Source organism: Sus scrofa, chromosome 14 (genome assembly GCF_054392235.1).
Source record: "Sus scrofa isolate SSC_HxYL_T2T_F1_AM1 chromosome 14, Sscrofa_HxYL_maternal_Yorkshire_Landrace_v2.0, whole genome shotgun sequence".
NCBI lineage: Eukaryota > Metazoa > Chordata > Mammalia > Artiodactyla > Suidae > Sus > Sus scrofa.
In genome coordinates, this window is record NC_139396.1 from 52,282,227 (window position 1) to 52,299,140 (window position 16,914).

Consider the following 16,914-nt stretch of genomic DNA (forward strand, 5'->3'; position numbering starts at 1 on the left):
GGCCGTCTGCCTCTCCCCTTCCCAAGCCCGGAACCCCTCCTCCCACCTCTTCTTCTTGCACTGGCGGGCGGTCGGCGGGGGCGGCTGGGGTCTCAGTCCTTCCATTTCAGCTTTCCAGCTTCCCCGGTAGCTCGGGGGCGGCTCCAGTCTTAGAAATGCCGCCGGCCCCGGGTTCCGGCTTCCCGGCTCTGCGGCCGCGGCCGCCAGGGCTGCTGTTAGCGCCGAGCCGGGCGCTGTGGCGGCTCCTCCCGGGGCCTACAAATGCCCCGCCAGCCCGTGCGCGGAGCCCCCCTCGCGGGTTACATAACCAGGCTCTCGGCCGAGTGGGCAAAACTCAACACCTCTCGGGGGAGGGGGAGGGGAGGCGAAGTCCCCAGATATCCCTTCCATGGCCTCCAAAGATGCAGGAGGGGAAGTGCCCTGTATTGGGAGCAGCCTGACCCTGGGGGTGCGGGCCCCTCTCAGTATCCTGATTTTCAGCATCTTGGGCATTTGCGCAAAGTTGCTCCGGTCGCAAAGGTGGGGTGCAGGGGGCGCGCGGCTCCTGCACCTGTTCGATCTGGGCCCAGGATGAAAGGCGACCCCCAGTTCCCCCAATAATGTCCTGGGCTCTTTGGTTTGGGTCCCTGCAGCGCCCGATTGACCGCCAGAGATACGACGAGAACGAGGACTTATCGGACGTGGAGGAGATCGTCAGCGTCCGCGGCTTCAGCCTGGAGGAGAAGCTGCGCAGCCAGCTGTACCAGGGGGACTTCGTGCACGCCATGGAGGGCAAAGGTGAGGCGCCCCTCCTTGGGCCCTCCTCCGCGCTGCGGTCCGAGCGCACGTGGGGAGGGAGCTGCCGGTGGCTGGGTTCGTATTTCGCGCCCGCGTCCCCCATTCCAGGGGATCCGGTGACGAAACGAGGCCGAGCACTGGGGGGGTGGGGTGGGGTGGCGAGGGAGGAGGGCAGGCGGGAACGGGGGCCGGGCGTGGGCCTAGGCCCGGCCCGCGCCCACCACCAGCCCTAGGGTGGGCAGAGCCAAGGGGCCGGCGGACCGAGGGACCTGGGGACAGACTGGCGGACCGAGGGAGGGCGGGTGCGCAGCGTTCTACCCCTCCTGGAGCCGGCCCAGCTCCTTGCGCTGCACGAGATGCGGCCGCCTGGCTGGAGCGGGTCTGGGGCACCCCAAGGGCATTGGGGTGAGGGCCCCCACAGGGACTGAAGCCTCCCAAACCCGGTACCATTTCGGACCCTGAAGTTAGGACCTGGCGCTGGGGACGCCCCGGGTTATTGAGTACCGCCTTCTGCAGATGGGGTCTGCAGGTCCCCATCGCTTCGTGAGCCCTGGGAGCAGGGCGGGTGAGCTCAAAGTTGGCTGGAGCTTCCACTTAAACCTGAAGCCTTTAGCCCTGCAATCCTGACGGTTTGAAGTGGGGGCTGTAAGAGGGTTGGCCCCCCTCAGACTTCAGGCGTCCCCTGGTATTTGGAGGTGAACACTTGGGAAACAAGGTCTCTTCCCAGGCCTGAGGCCTTGAGAGCTCTGTCCTCCTTGTGGGCCCTGACAGTTTAGAGCAGAAGTCTAAGAAGCCTCTGGATTTGGGGGATGTCATTCCAGCCTGAGACCTTTCAGGGCCTGACTTTCTCCCTGACCCTGGTACTAGCAAGATGTCTGGGGGTGTCTTCCAGACCTGGAGGTGGTGCTCTGCTTTGGTTTGTAGGCCTGCAAGGCCTCCGGCTGCCTGTGGAGTTGGGGCTTTGGGTTTGCCCCTGCCTACATAGGCATCTCCCTGTGCTCTACTGGTGTTTGTGAGTTCATTTTTTTCTCCCTCAGATATTTGGGTTTCCTTCATATTGCTCTGTTTCTATTTTGTTTATCCCCCTCTCCCCTTGGAAAACCCTTTCATCCTTCATTGAGCTGATAACTGGGGAAGCACTTCCCTCCTCCAGGTTCCGGATGATTGGCTGGGGCTGTGGGGTTAGACCCTAGAAGAGACCTTCCTGGCTTTGCATTTTTGAAGTTTCTCTTTTGTGCCCATTGCTTCCTGGAGCGCCAGGCTTCTGTGTTTAGGGGTCGTGGTGGGGGAGGGAAGAAGAAATGTCTTCCAGCCTCCAGGTCTTAAGAGTCTTGCCTGTGGAGGCAGACAGTCCAGGGGTCTAGTCTCAACTACCTTTAAGTTTCCTTTGCACAAATGGGATTTTAATTCCTCTCCTTTCTTCCCATTTTTATTGAGTCATTTGGCAGATTGTAGGATAAAACAGTATGCAACTCTTCCTGGTTGTTGGTGAGGAATTCTCTGCCCAGGATCTGAGTGTTTTCTCAGGCTCATTTGAGGAAGTTGAAGCTAACGCTGGGGGTGGACTGTGTGTGTATGTGTGTGTGTGTGTGTGTGTGTGTGGAAGGGGAGAAGGTTTCCAGCAAGGGAGATGCCTTAAGTCCGCTGTCCCGGTTCCTTTCAAAGGAGAGGGCTCCAGGGCTTTTTTGGTTGTTCATTCAGATCTTGTCCCAAAACTCGAGGGAGGAGCTGAGAAACAGAAGGAGCCCTTAGCCTGGATTCAAAATAGAAGCTTCTTAAACTTCTCTGCCTTTAAATCCTTAGGAATCCCCATTCACTGGGAGCCCCTGGGGATCTGGGCTGCTAAGGTCAGGGCTTTCCCCAGCTCCGGTTTTGTTCTCTCTCTCTCCTTTGAGTGGAGTTTCCTTGGCCTCCCCCCCCCCCCCTCAAGCTACCCCGGTGAACTGTTTCCATGGGGCAGGGGTTTGAGGGGTGGTATCTCATCTCTCTCCCTTGTGACTGGCCAGGGAGGGCTGGTGCCCTTGTGAATTGCTTCAGGTACCTGAGGATTTGGGGAAGTGAGGATTTATTTCCACCTTCCCACCTCCATATTTGTGGATATGGTTGGGTCAGATCCCCTACTCTTATAAATCGAGGAGGATAGAAACAGACTTTTGATAAGGATGCTGCGGATCTACAAGCGTCATCTAGATGGAAAACTGCTCTGTGAATTTTCTTTAGGCTTCACTCTGCCCCCTTCACAAAGCTTTCACCTGGGGAGCAGCCCTTTCGGTGAACCAGCTGAAGCAAGTGTTGTGATGGCTGCAGCAGAATTTCACTATTAAGACAACAAAGCTGTGCCCAGTTCCCTAGTTATTTTGGCACCAAATACACAGTTTCCAGGGAAACCGGCTTTTCCCCCTCCCCTTCACTACGCAGGATATTACAATAAGATCTTCCCTGATGCTCAGCTACAATGAGAACCCTCCTCCCTGCTTCCTCTCAGAGGCTTCAGAGCCTCCCAGGTGGCAGTTCCTTTACTCTCTGAGCTCAGCTTGGGACGTGGTTCTCTGTTGGTCCCTCTTTTGCAGTGATGCGCTCTTTCTGTGGCTCTTTCAGGAATCTCCCTCCCCGGCCTTGGGCTGTTCATTGACAAGTTCTGACCCGTGGGGCATGCAGGGAAAGACTGAGTAGGCAGTGGAGCTGGTTGTTGGCATGGCTTCTCTTGGGCTTTGCCTAATCCAGTTTCTCTCATTTTCTGGAGCTCCTGCCCTTGCAGCTGGTGCCAGTTATCAAGTATAACCCTTTTCCTTTCTCCCTTCATTTTTCTTCCTCCCCCTAACCAATGGATCCTGGTTCATCTGCTCCTTCATGACTTAACCATCCTATGTTCATTCCAATATCCAAATAGATTTCAACTATGAGTACGTGCAGAGAGAAGCTCTCAGAGTTCCCCTGATATTTCGAGAAAAGGATGGACTTGGAATTAAGTAAGTTGCTGAAACTAATCACTTCTTCCCATCTCCTTCCCTAACACAGTTTGTATCTTGGGGTGGATTTCTTCCACCCTTTCCCCCCTCCTGTCATCACTGAGAAGGATCTTTCTTCATTATTTAGGGATAGTATCTCCTTGTTCAAGGCCTGATGAAGGGGAAAAACTCTCCAAAGATGGGTTGTGATTTTCAGAGAATTTGGGCAGTGATGACACAGTGTGCTTAAACAATGTGGCTTAGGTGTTCCCATCATGGCTCAGCAGTAACAAACCTGACTAGCATCCATGAGGACATGTGTTCGATCTCTGGCCTCACTCAGTGGGTTAAGGATCCAGTGTTGCTGGGAGCTGTGGTGTAGGTCACAGGTGTGGCTTGGATCTGACATTGCTGTGGCTGTGGCTGTGGTTGTAGCTGTGGCTGGCAGCTGTAGCTCCAATTTGACCCCTAGCCTGGGAACTTCCATATGCTGCTGGTGCAGCCCTAAAAAGACAAAAACAAACCAAAAAAAACAGTGCGACTTAGGTCCCAACTGCAGCTCGGATCTGATCCCTGGCCCAGGAATGCCAAATGCCACTGTATGCTGTGGAGTGGCCAAAAAAGAAAAAGAATTAAAAAACAAAAAAAAAACAAAACACCGGTGTGGGCTTTTTCCCCTAACCCACCGCCGTTACATGCAGCAACTTCCTAAAGAGGTCTGTGCCCTCCCTCCAATTCAGGAAACAGGCAGGCTCTGAGCGGTGAAGGGGTTGGCCAGCCTCTAGGCCCAGAGGCAAGATACCTAGATACACATTTTCTACTCAGACTCCGGGTTGGGTGGGAAACCTGTCCTTTTCTGTGGAGGGTGCATTTCCCAGGATGCTTGGCCCCTGTCTTCCCTTTCTGTTCTTGCCCCAGCACCTGCCTTCCTACTGTCTTGTTTGGTTTACATTCTCTCAGAGATCTGTCAGAGCTTGGGGTGGGGGGGGTGGGGGGCCAGGGAAGCTGGCTGGAAGAACAGGTTTCCACCCCTCGGGCAGGGGTGGGGAGAAGGCTGAGGGTGTCTTCATAGCCTGCCTCCCTCCCCAGTATCTACTGCCAGGCTTATTCCTATGAATAGAAATTAAACTTTTGGCATCGTTAATTTTTTGTGTGTGTTTTTAGGGCCGCACCCCAGGTTGAATCTGAGTGGCAGCTGCTGGCCTCCACCAGAGCTCATGGCTGGATCCTTAACCCACTGAGCGAGGCCAGGGATGGAACCCATGTCCTCATGAATACTAGTTGGGTTCATTACCACTGAGCCGCAACAGGAACTCCATTGTTAATTTTTTTTTCTTTCTTTTTTCCCCCTTTTTTCCTTTTTGGCTGTCCCTCGGCATAGGGAGTTCCTGGGCCAGGGATCAGATTCCAGCAGTAGTGCGTTTTTTTTTTTTTTTTTTTTTTTTTTTTTTTTTTTTTGGTCTTTTGCCTTTTCTAGGGCCACTTCTGCGGCATATGGAGGTTCCCAGGCTAGGGGTCTAATCGGAACTGTAGCCACTGGCCTATACCAGAGCCACAGCAGCACGGGATCCGAGCCGCGTCTGCGACCTACACCACAGCTCACGGCAACGCCGGATCCGTCACCCACTGAGCAAGGCCAGAGATCAAACCCGCAACCTCATGGTTCCTAGTTGGATTCGTTAACCACTGAGCCACGACGGGAACTCCAACCCAACAGTAGTCTTGACCTAAGCTACAGCTGTGGCAATGCCAGATCCTTAACCCACTGTGCCAGGGATTGAACCCACATCCCAGTGCTCCCAAGATGTTGCTGATTCCGTTGTGCTACAGCAGACACTCCCGACACCGGCTCTTATGAATGTGGTGATGTTCACTCTTAATTAACGATGATGGGAGTTCCCGCTATGGCACAATGAGAATTGGCATCTGGGAGCACTAGAATGCAGCTTTGATCATGGATCCCCAGCCCTGCACAGAGGGTTAATGATCTGGATTTCCGCAGCTGTGGCTAACTTTTAGACTGTGGCTGAGATCTGATCCCTGGCCCGGAAACTCCATATGCCACAGGGCCACAGGAAAAAGAAAAAAAGGGCCAGTGTCACCAAATCCCTGGAATTGGCGTAATATTTTTTTTTTACCTTCTAAACTTAAAGGCATCCCACCCTCCATACAACTCCTTAGGGAGAGTATTTTCTAGAAGAGGAGCCATGGAGAGAGCTACCAACCCTAAAGAAAGCTAGTGTTCGAATGCCCAACTCTGGCACTTATTCTTGACAGCACACTTGAGTTTGTCCTGGAAAAGTGGGGTGGACAGTGGCTGTCCCATCCTCTTTTCTGTAACAGTTATGCATTCAAGTATCAGGGAGAGGGAGGGATTTGGTTTGCCTATTGAGGAGAAGAAGCTGCCCCTTGGTTTGGGGGTGACCCTCTTCCTTGAGGGTCACCACTCTCCCCTGGAGTTATCTCCTTTTGGATTCTCAGCCTGGGAATGAGGGAACTCTCTTGGGAAAAACGGCCTTTCCCTGCCCCCATTGTTGGGTCTTACCCTATTGTTGCTGGCTTCTCACCAAATGTCTTTGCTTCTCTTTTTCCAGGATGCCTGACCCTGATTTCACAGTCCGAGATGTCAAACTCCTAGTGGGTAAGTTGCTGTGTGTGTGTGTGTGTCTGTGCGTGCATGCATGCATGTGAGTGCGTGTGTCCTGGAGATGCTGAAAGGAGTGGGGAGCAGAGGAGGCCTGATACCACCTGCCCATTTCGATTCTTAACTGCCTCTGAAAAGAATGTCCCCGTGGGAGGAGGCAGGAGCAGGTGTGAGTTGCAACCGTCTCATTCTGAAGAACCAGTCAGATTGCAAAGCCATGAGAAGCTGTATTAGAGGGTGTTTGCCAGTGCAGTTTTATGAGGCTGATTTGGACCCTAGCCTCCAGCTTGGCTGTCAGCGAGGCAGTCTTCGCTCTTGCCTTTGCGTCTCTGTGTGGGTTGCTGGGTAAACACTGAATACTGTGTGACCCCTGAAAGACTTTCGGACTTTATGGGGGAGGGACTCATTCTTCCTGTTTTCTTGGGGTTCCAGGCAGGTCTAGGGTGGGGCTTGGCACTGGGTGCCCAGCAAATGCTGATTAACTCCTTGAACACCTGCAGAGCCTGGCTGATCCCTGAGTGCTCTGGACTCCTGACCAGGTAGCAGGTGGCACTTCCGATTTTTCCAGGAGGTTGTTCAGTACATCATTCTTTTCAGAAGTGTTTCTCAGGCTCATTCAGAGCTTCTGCATGGTAGGCTGATTCAGAACCATGAACGTGACAGACCAGATCCCTGAAGAAATAAATCCGGGTAATAGGATGGAGCTTGATGGAGCTGTGTTTTATTTCAGATGGGGTCATCAGGGAGGGCCTCTAGGTGGAGGTGATAAGGACCATGAACAGATGAGAAGCTGGCTGTGGGAAAGAACATTCCAGATTGAGGGATGAACAAGGGCTAAGGCCAGGAGGTGGGGAAGGAATGGAAGGAGTGAGGGGGAAATTGTGGAAGTGGTAGAGGTTGCATGGCCAGGCCCATGTAGGGCCTTAGAGACTCTGGTGGGGAATTTGGGTTGGACTCCTGGTACAATGGCAAACCACTGGGGCATTTTGAAACGTGGTGAGTCGGAAGCTTTGTGATCTGATTAATATTCTTGGGAAGAGGAGTTTAAACCATTTAAAAAAAAATTGAGATAGAATTCACATACCATAAAACTCGCCATTGAACCACATTAAAGTGTACAATTCAGTGGTTTTAAATATATTCCCTATGTTGTGTAACCATTACCGTTAATTCCAGAATACTTTCATTACCCCTAATGTAAGCTTTCCCCTTTCCGTCCATCCCCTGGCAATCACGAATCTGTTTTTTGTCTCTCTGGGCTTGTCTATTCGGGACATTCCATATAAGTGGAATCGTAACATGTGGTCCTTTGTATGTGGCATCTTTCACTGAGCATCATGTATTTGAGGTTCATTAGTGTTACAGCATGTTTTAGTACTTTCTTGCTTTCTATGTCTGAATGATATCCCTTCATATGGATAGATGATGTTTTGATTATCCATTAGTCGATTAGTGGACGTTTTGGTTGTTTCTACTTCTTGGTTATTACGAAATATGTTGCTATAACTATTCATGTACAAGTTTTAGTGTGAACGTACATTTTCAATTCTTGGTATGTACCTAGGCGGGGAATTGCTAGGTCATAGGATAACTATATTTAATCTCCTGAGGAATTGCTAGACTGTTTTGCAAAGCAGCTGTGCCCTTTTACATATTCCCATTAGCAAAGTCTGAGGGTTCTAATTTTTCCACGTCCTTGTTAGTGTCTGTCTTTTTTTTTTTTTTTTTTTTTGTCTTTTTGTCTTTGCTAGGGTCACACCCGCGGCATATGGAGGTTCCCAGGCTAGGGATCTAATCAGAGCTGTTGCTGCTGGCCTACGCCAGAGCCACAGCAATGTGGGATCTGAGCCAAGTCTGCAACCTACATCACAGCTCATGGCAACGCCGAATCCTTAACCCACGGAGCGAGGTCAGGGATCAAACCCGAAACCTCATGGTTCCTGGTCAGATTCGTTAACCGCTGACCCATGACGGGAACTCCAGTGTCTGTCTTTTCGATGCTAGCCATCCTGGTGGGTAGAAAGTAGTATGATCTGATTTAAGTTCAGTAAAAGCTGAGTCTGACAGCTATGTGGAGGATGAAGGCAGCTGACCACTGGGTATGCAGATGATCCAGCCTGAATTATTGACCCAGTGATGCCTTAACTTACAAGGGAGGATTAGCTGACTACGAGGAGATAGTGCTCTTGACAGAAAGATCTCAGTTGGAGTTCCTACCATGGTGCAGTAGGTTAAGAATCCGACTGTAGGCATTCCTGTTGCATGGCTCAGTGGGTTAAGAACCTGACATAGCGTCCATGAGTATGTGTGTTTGATCCCTGGCCTCCCTCAGTGGGTTAAGGTTCCGGCATTGCCAAGGTGTGGCATAGGTCACAGATGTGCTTGGATCTGGTGTTGCTGTGGCATAGGCTGGCATCTGTAGCTCCAATTCGACCCCTAGCCTGTGAACTTCCATATGCCAAGGGTGTGGCTATAAAACAACAAACAAACAAAAGACGGAAAGAAGAATCCCACTGCAGTGGTTCGGGTCTGCGGAGGGGTGGAATTGATCCCTGGCCTGGTGCAGTGGGTTTAAAGGATCCAGCATTGCCGAAGCTGCAGCATAGGTTGCAGCTGTGGCTTGGAATCTCTGGCAGGGAAAATCTGTATGCCTCAGGTCTAGCCATAAAACTAAAAAAAGGAAAAAGAAGGATCTCAGTTAATTGGTGAGGGCATGCTCAGGAGATAGCTTTTGTTTGTTCGTTTGGGTTTAAAGCTGGATTCTAGAAGTGCTAAGGAAGTAAATGTTACAAAGGAGGCAGCAATAGGCACAAGATGAGGTGGTGAACCCCATAATCAACTCTTGGCACAGGTAAATCTCTCTGGTGCCTCAACCCAGCCCCAGCCTTTGTTGTTGGGTCTCAGCCCTGCTACTTGACTGAGGGATTTGGGACAAGCTCCTTAACCTGCTTACGCTTCAGTTTCCTCATCTGCAAAATGGAGCTGATAGCAGAATCTGCCTCAAATAAGGATCCTAAAAGAGAATCAGTGATGGAGTTCCCACTGTGGTGCAACAAGATTGGTGGTATGTCTGGAGCGCCAGGACGAAGGTCCCATCCCCACTCTGGCACAGTGGATTAAAGGATCTGGCATTGCCGCAGCTGTGGCGTAGGTCACAGCTGTGGCTCGGATCTGATCCCTGGCCCAGAAACTCCATATGCTACAGGTAGGCCAAAAAAGAGAAAAAAAAAAATAAATAAAGAGAATAAACTAATGCTTAGCATTGCACTAGATGTGCTCAGTAAATGTTCCCAATTATTCTGACAGCGAGATGTGGATCTGATGAGATTCTCTTTCTGAACAAAATTAAAGCCAGATTCTCAAATCTGGGCTTTAGATGATACCTCAGGCTTCATAATGTTGACTCTGGCCCTTTTGAGGAAAATTTTATTTTATTTTATTTTTTGTCTTTTTAGGGCCGCACCCATAGCATATGGAGATTCCCAGGCTAGGAATCTAATCAGAGCTGTAGCTGCCGGCCTACACCACAGCCACAGCAATGCCAGATCCGAGCCGTGTCTGCGACCTACACCACAGCTCATGGCAACGCCACATCCTTAACCCACTGAGCGAGGCCAGGGATTGAACCCACAACCTCATAGTTTCTAGTCGGATTCATTTCTGTTGCACCACAATGGGAACTCCTCCTTGAGCCTCATTCTCATCATTGTGAGAGCAAGAAGATTCAATTGGATAGTCCTGACGTCCTTGTGTGCTCTAGAAAAGTCTGGGATAGCAAAGAAAGTGGGAACTTTGCAGCCAGTGTCTCTTTGCATTTCTGCGATGATCAAAGGGAATTGGCGGATGTGAAAATGCTCTGTGAAAGTAGAGCCTGCTTTGACACTGCAAGGATGCCTTTAGTGGCATGGGGTTTACTATGCCTGATTTTTTTTTTTTTTTGCCTTTTAGGGCTACATACTAGGCACATGGAAGTTCCCATGCTAGGTGTTGAATTGGAGCTGCCTCCACCACAGCAATGCCCGTGTCTGCCACCTATACCACCTCACGGCAATGCTGGGTCCTTAACCCACTGAGCAAGGCCAGGGATTGAACCTCCATCCTCATAGGTAAGAGTCAGATTCGTTACTGCTGAGCCACAGTGGGAACCCCCTACTATACCTGTTTTAAGTCTCTGAGCATACACACAAGTTTTTGGAGACTGGCAGTGGGGACCATTTGTCCTAGTGACGTAAGTGACACATGTCTCTCAGTCTGCCCTAAGCAAAACGGAATTCATTGGTTGATGTAATAAGTTCAGGATATGATCTTAGGCATATCTATTTTTTTTTTTTGGCTGTGCACAGCATGTGGAGGTTCCCAGGCTAGGGATTGAACCCATGCCACAGTGGTGACCCGAGTCACTGCTGTGACAACGCCAGATCCTTAACCCACTTGGCCACCATAGAATGTCTTAAAAGCTTTTTATTTTATTTTGTTTTATTTATTTTATTTCAGTCTTTTTCGGGCCGCACATGGAAGTTCCCACAGTAGGGGTCCAGTGGGAGCTACAGCTGCTGGCCTATACCACAGCAACCTGGGATCTGAGCCGCGTCTTCGACCTACACCACAGATCACAGCAATGCTGGGTCCTTGACTCACTGAGCAAGGCCAGGGATCGAACCTGCATCCTCATGGGTACTGGTCGGGTTCATTAACCGCTGAGCCACGACAAGAACTCCCTAATTTTTTATTAACGTATAGTTGATTTATAGAACCTTGCCAATTTCTGTAGTTCATCAAAGTGACCGAGTCATACATGTGTAATATACATTCCTTTTTAAAAGCTTGTTATTGAAGTCTAAATTACATATAGACTAGTACCCATATGGTAACTGTATAGTTTGATTAATTTTAATAGATTGGATATGCCAGGATACTGGAACTCCAGAATCAACCCCCATTGAATTCCCATCCAGTCACTATCCTCTGCCGTTGTATAACCTGACTTCTAATGGTGTGAATGAATTTTGCCCATTTTCATATTTTATGTCGGTGGAATTGTACAGGACGTCTGTCCTCTTTTGGTTTCAGCTTCTTTCACTCAACTTTGTATTTACAGGATTCATCCATATTGTTGTGTGGATTTGGAGGCGATTTATTCTCATTGCTATATAATTTTCCATTATGTGATTATTTAACGATTTATTTATTCTATTATTAGTGGGCACTTGGGTAGCTGCCAGTTTTGGGCCGTATGCATAGTGCTGCTGTGAACGTGCTAGGCATGATTGGTGAACAAATTGATGTGTTTCCATTGAGTGTATACTTGAGAGCAGAAGGGCTTGAGTCATAGAGTTGCATATATGTTCAATTTTAGTACAGACCGTCGAGTAATTGTCCAGAGGGATCGTTCTGGTTCTTATTGCTCCATATCCTCACCAAGAGTTTGTGCGTTCAACCTTTTCATTGTTGTTGTGCCTTCATGGTGATGGGAGTGTAGTTCTCTTTCATTGTGTTTCAGTTGGCACCTTCCTTCCTTCCTCCCTTTCTCCCTTCTTTTCTTTCTTTCTGTCTTTATTTTATTTTGGCTGCACCCATGGCATATGGAAGTACCCAGGCCAGGGATCAAATCTGAGCTGCAGCTGTAACCTAGGCCACAGCTGTGCCAATGCTGGATCCTTAACCTGCTGCACCACAGCAGGAATTTCTAGCATTTTTCTAATGACTAATGAGATTGAGCTCCATTTCCTATGTTCACTTGCTCTTTGAATATCTTCTCTTTTTTTTACGGCTGTGCCAGCCAGGGATAGAACCGATGCCTCTGCAGTGGCCCAAATCGCTGCATTCTGATTCTTTTTTTTTTGGGCAAGGAATAGATTTATTAAGATAGGACGCTTGTGAGAGATGCAAGTGGGCACTCAAGGGGGATCTGCCACTGCAGTCTGATTCTTAACCCATGGTACCACAGTGGAAACTCCTGGATATCTTTGGTGAAATGACTGAGCAAGTCTTTTCTCCATTATTTTAAAAGATTGTCTCTTATTTATTTATTTATTATTATTTTAAAATTATTATTATAATTTTTTTCCCATAACTCTTGGCATATGGAAGTTCCCAGGCTAGGGGTCAAATCAGAGCTACAGCTGTCAGCCTGCACCACAGCCACAGCAACGCAGGATCCGAGCCTTGTCTGCAACTTAGACTGCAGCTCATGGTAACACTAGATCCTTAACACACTGAGGGAAGCCAGGGATCGCACTCGAGTCCTCATGGATACCAGTCGGGTTCATTGCTACTGAGCCACGATGGGAACTCAAAGATGGTCTCTTGATCTTACGATCATATTGATCGTAAGATGTGTCAGTTGCCTAGGGCCAAACAGAGTACCACTGATTGGTGACTGAAACAGCAGAAATTTATTTTCTCATAATTCTGGAGCTAGAAGTACAAGATCAAGGTGTCGGCAGGGTTAGTTTCTTCGAAGGTCTTTCTCCTTGGTTTATAGACAGTCATCTTCTCCCTATGTCTTCATATGGGCTTCCCTCTGTGTGTATCTGTTCCAGTCTCTTCCTTTTATGAGAACACCAGTCTTACTGGATTAGGGGCCACCCGAAAGTCCTCATTTTGACTTAATTACCTCTTTAAAGACTTTATTTCCAAACATGGTTACATATTGAGTTACTGGGAGTTAGAAAAACACCAATCTGGAGGACACAGGTCAGCCCATAATATAGTTTCTTTCTGTATTCCAGATGTCAGTACACAGTCCAGAATCATCTCCTACTGTTTTTTTTTTTTAGTGGTGCACATGCAGCATATTGAAGTTCCCAGGCTCGGGGTTGAATTGGAGCTAAAGCTGCTGGCCTACGTACGCCATAGCCACAGCCATGCTGGATATTTAACTTACTGAGTGAGGCTAGGGATTGAACCCTCATCCTTATGGATACTAGTCATGTTCATTACCGCTGGGCCACAATGGGAACTCCTGGGTTGCCCCTTTTTTAGTCTTTTTAGGGCTGTACCCTTGGCATATGAAGGTTCCCAGGCTAGGGGCTGAATTGGAGGTGTAGCTGCCGGCCTACACCACAGCCACAGCAATGCCAGATTTGAGCCGTGCCTGTGACCTACACCACAGCTCACGGCAATGGTGGATCCTCAACCCACTGAAACCCTCATCCCCAGGGATGCTAGGCAGATTCATTTCCACTGAGCCATGGCAGGAAATCCCTGGGTTGCCTTTTCATACTTTTAAAGATGTTTTTGAATAAGCAGACATTCTTAATTTTAACAAGGACTGTTTAGCTCTTCTTGGTCTATTGATTGATTTTATGTCTTGTGAATTAGTAAAATTTTGTATACGTCAAGGTCACGAAGATACTCATGTTGGTCTTGCAAAGCTTTGTTGTTTGAGCTCTCACATTCGCATCTATAGTTCATCTGGAATTGATTTTTTTTTTTTTTTTTGGGTCTTTTTGTCTTTTAGGGCTGCACCAGCAGCATGTGGAGATTCCCAGGCTAGAGATCGAATCGGAGCTGTAGCGGCTGGCCTATACCACAGCCACAGCAACACGAGATCTGAGCTGCATCTGTGACCTACACCACAGCTCCCAGCAACACTGGATCCTTAACCCACTGAGTGAGGCCAGGGATTGAACCTGTGTCCTCATGGATGCTAGTTGGGTTTGTTAACCGCTGAGCCACGATGGGAACTCCTGAATTGATTTTTGTGTTGGTTGTGAGAAAGAAGTCAAGATCCTTTTTTTTTTCCTATGGGGATATCCAATTGATCAGCACTATTATTGAAAATACACCCTCTCCCCATGGTACTGAATTGTTACCTTTGTTGTGAATTAGGCTAACTGCATTCCGTTTGATGCTCTGATATGTGCCCCCCACCCCCAGGATTTCTGTCCTAGATAGTTCATTCAAGAAGACTGGGGGGAGTTCCCGTCGTGGCACAGTGGTTAGCGAATCCGACTAGGAACCATGAGGTTTTGGGTTCGATCCCTGCCCTTGCTCAGTGGGTTAACGATCCGGCGTTGCCGTGAGCTGTGGTGTAGGTCGCAGATGCGGCTTGGATCCCGCGTGTTGCTGTGGCTCTGGTGTAGGCCAGTGGCTACAGCTCCGATTGGACCCCTAGCCTGGGAACCTCCATATGCCGCAGGAGCGGTCCAAGAAATAGCAAAAAAAAAAAAGACAAAAAAAAAAAAAAAGAAGACTGGGGGGAGTTCCCATCGTGGCTCTGTGGAAATGAATCCAACTAGGAACCATGAGGTTATGTGTTTGATCCCTGGCCTCACTCAGTGGGTTAAGGATCCGGTGTTGCTGTGAACTGTGGTGTAGGTTGCAGATGCGGCTTGGATCTGGCGCGGCTGTGGCTGGCAGCTGTAGCTTTGATTCAACTCCTAGCCTGGGAACCTCCATGTACCACGGGTGTGGCCCTAAATAGCAAAAATAAATAAATAAATAAAAATAGGGAGTTCCCGTCGTGGTGCAGTGGTTAACGAATCCGACTAGTAACCATGAGGTTGCGGGTTTGGTCCCTGCCCTTTCTCAGTGGGTTAACAATCCGGCGTTGCCGTGAGCTGTGGTGTAGGTTGCAGACGCGGCTCGGATCCCGCGCGCGTTGCTGTGGCTCAGGCGTAGGCCAGTGGCTACAGCTCCGATTGGACCCCTAGCCTGGGAACCTCCATATGCCACGGGAGCGGCCCAAAGAAATAGCAAAAAATAAATAAATAAATAAATAAATAAAAATAAAAGAAGACTAGGTTATTTTCACATCTATAGGTTGGGAGATTGGGGAAGAGATAATTTTAATTGTCTTTGAAGATGCTTTTACCTTCTGAGAAGACATATCCAGGAGCTCCCTTGTGGTGCATTGGGTTAAGGATCCAGTGTTGTCACTTCAGTGGCTTGCATTGCTACCATGGCACAGGTTTGATCTCTGGCCCGGGAACTTCCACATGCCTTGGGCTCGGCCAAAACAAACAGAAGTTCCCATCATGGTTCAATGGGTTAAGAACTCGACTAGTATCCATGAGGATTTGGGTTTTGACCCCCTGGCCCCGCCCAGTGGGTTAAGGATCTGCCGTTTGCCTTGAGTTGTGGTGTAGGTCACAGATGTGGTTCAGATCCGGGGTTGCTGTGGCTGTGGTGTAGGCCAGCAACTGCAGCTCTAATTCGATCCCTAGCCTGGGAACTTAAGGTACCTTGGGTGCAGCCCTAAAAAGAAAAGCAAACCAAAGACATATCCATAAAGTGCAGGGTCCCCACTCCTTGTCCATGCTTATATCACTGAGAGATGGGAGGGGCCCATGGCTACGGGGGGGATATGCATATTATCTATTTTTTTTTTTCTCTAGTGGGGGTACCCAAGCCAATCATGCTTTGTTGGAAAAATCTTCATGACCAATCACTTCATTCAGTATTTCTTTATTCATCCAATTGGAGTAGCAATCACCTATCTTTTACAGTATGTTTATATGACCTCATTTTGCCCTCACCAATAATCATATAAACTATGTATTGTTCACTTCTCCAGATGGAGATCTGAGGCTCAGAGGGAGCTGCCCACATGGCTAGTGAGTGGGCAATGCAGACAGGACCCGGCTGTTTCCAAAGCCCATGCTTTTGTTTCATGATTTCCCAACTTTAACCTTCCTCCGTGCATTCTTCACTCACAGATTTGCTGGATTTCTGTGTGTGTCCGGCCCTGTGCAAGATACTGGGGTTAGGGGACTCTTGAGGCATAGACTCTACCCTTGACTGGCTCTGTTTAGGGAGAAGACTAAAATCTCATGCCTTAGAAATCAAAGTTGGCTAATTTTTCCCCAAACAGTCCTGTTTTTCTTCATCTTTTTTTTTTTTTTTTTTGGTTGCACCTGTGGCATACCGAAGTTTCCTGGGCCAGTGATTGAACCCATACCTCACCAGCAACCAGTGCCACTGCAGTGACCACACTGGATCCTTAACCTGCTTAGACAGAGCCACAGGGAACTTCCTCCCCAGAACTTTTATTTATTTTTAATTTTTTATTTTTGCTAGTCTTTTTTTTTTTTTTTTTTCATGTTTTGGCCACCTTGCAGCATATGGAGCTCCCGGGCCAGGAATCAGATCCGAGCCATAGCTGCAACCTATGCTGCAGCTGTAGCAATCCCAATCCTTAACCCAATGTACTGAGCCAGGGGTTGTATCTGTATCCCATTGCTGCAGAGATGCCACTGATTCCGTTGTGTTACAGTGGTAACTCCTTTACTAGTCTATTTTTAAAATTGAAGTATGACTGTCTTACCATACTGTGTTAATTTGAGCTCTGTAACAGAGTGATTCATATATATATATATATATTTTTTTTTTTTTTTTCTTTGTCTTCTTGCCATTTCTTGGGCCGCTCCCATGACATATGGAGGTTCCCAGGCTAGGGGTCCGATTGGAGCTGTAGCTACCAACCTACGCAGAGCCATAGCAACTCGGGATCCAAGCCACATCTGTGACCTACACCACAGCTCATGGCAACGCTGGATCCTTGACTCACTGAGCAAGGCCAGGGATTGAACCTGCAACCTC

At 48.7% G+C, this 16,914-nt stretch overlaps 1 protein-coding gene across 29 annotated transcripts in view; it reads left to right on the top strand.

Moving 5' to 3' along the window:
• Window positions 1-16,914, top strand: part of KDM2B (lysine demethylase 2B) — a 145,830-nt gene that overhangs the window by 880 nt on the left and 128,036 nt on the right. For 19 of the 29 annotated variants that reach the window (XM_084996127.1, XM_084996087.1, XM_021073422.2 and 16 more), the window contains exons 2-4: window positions 633-777; window positions 3,668-3,746; window positions 6,320-6,366. Coding sequence is in view for 19 of the 29 variants with exons in the window: in XM_084996087.1 (XP_084852213.1) it covers window positions 633-777; window positions 3,668-3,746; window positions 6,320-6,366 (271 nt within the window). In the remaining 10 variants the exon portion in view is untranslated. The remainder of the gene's footprint in view (window positions 1-632; window positions 778-3,667; window positions 3,747-6,319; window positions 6,367-16,914) is intronic. The other 10 variants (XM_084996094.1, XM_084996096.1, XM_084996098.1 and 7 more) reach the window with 1 other exon arrangement.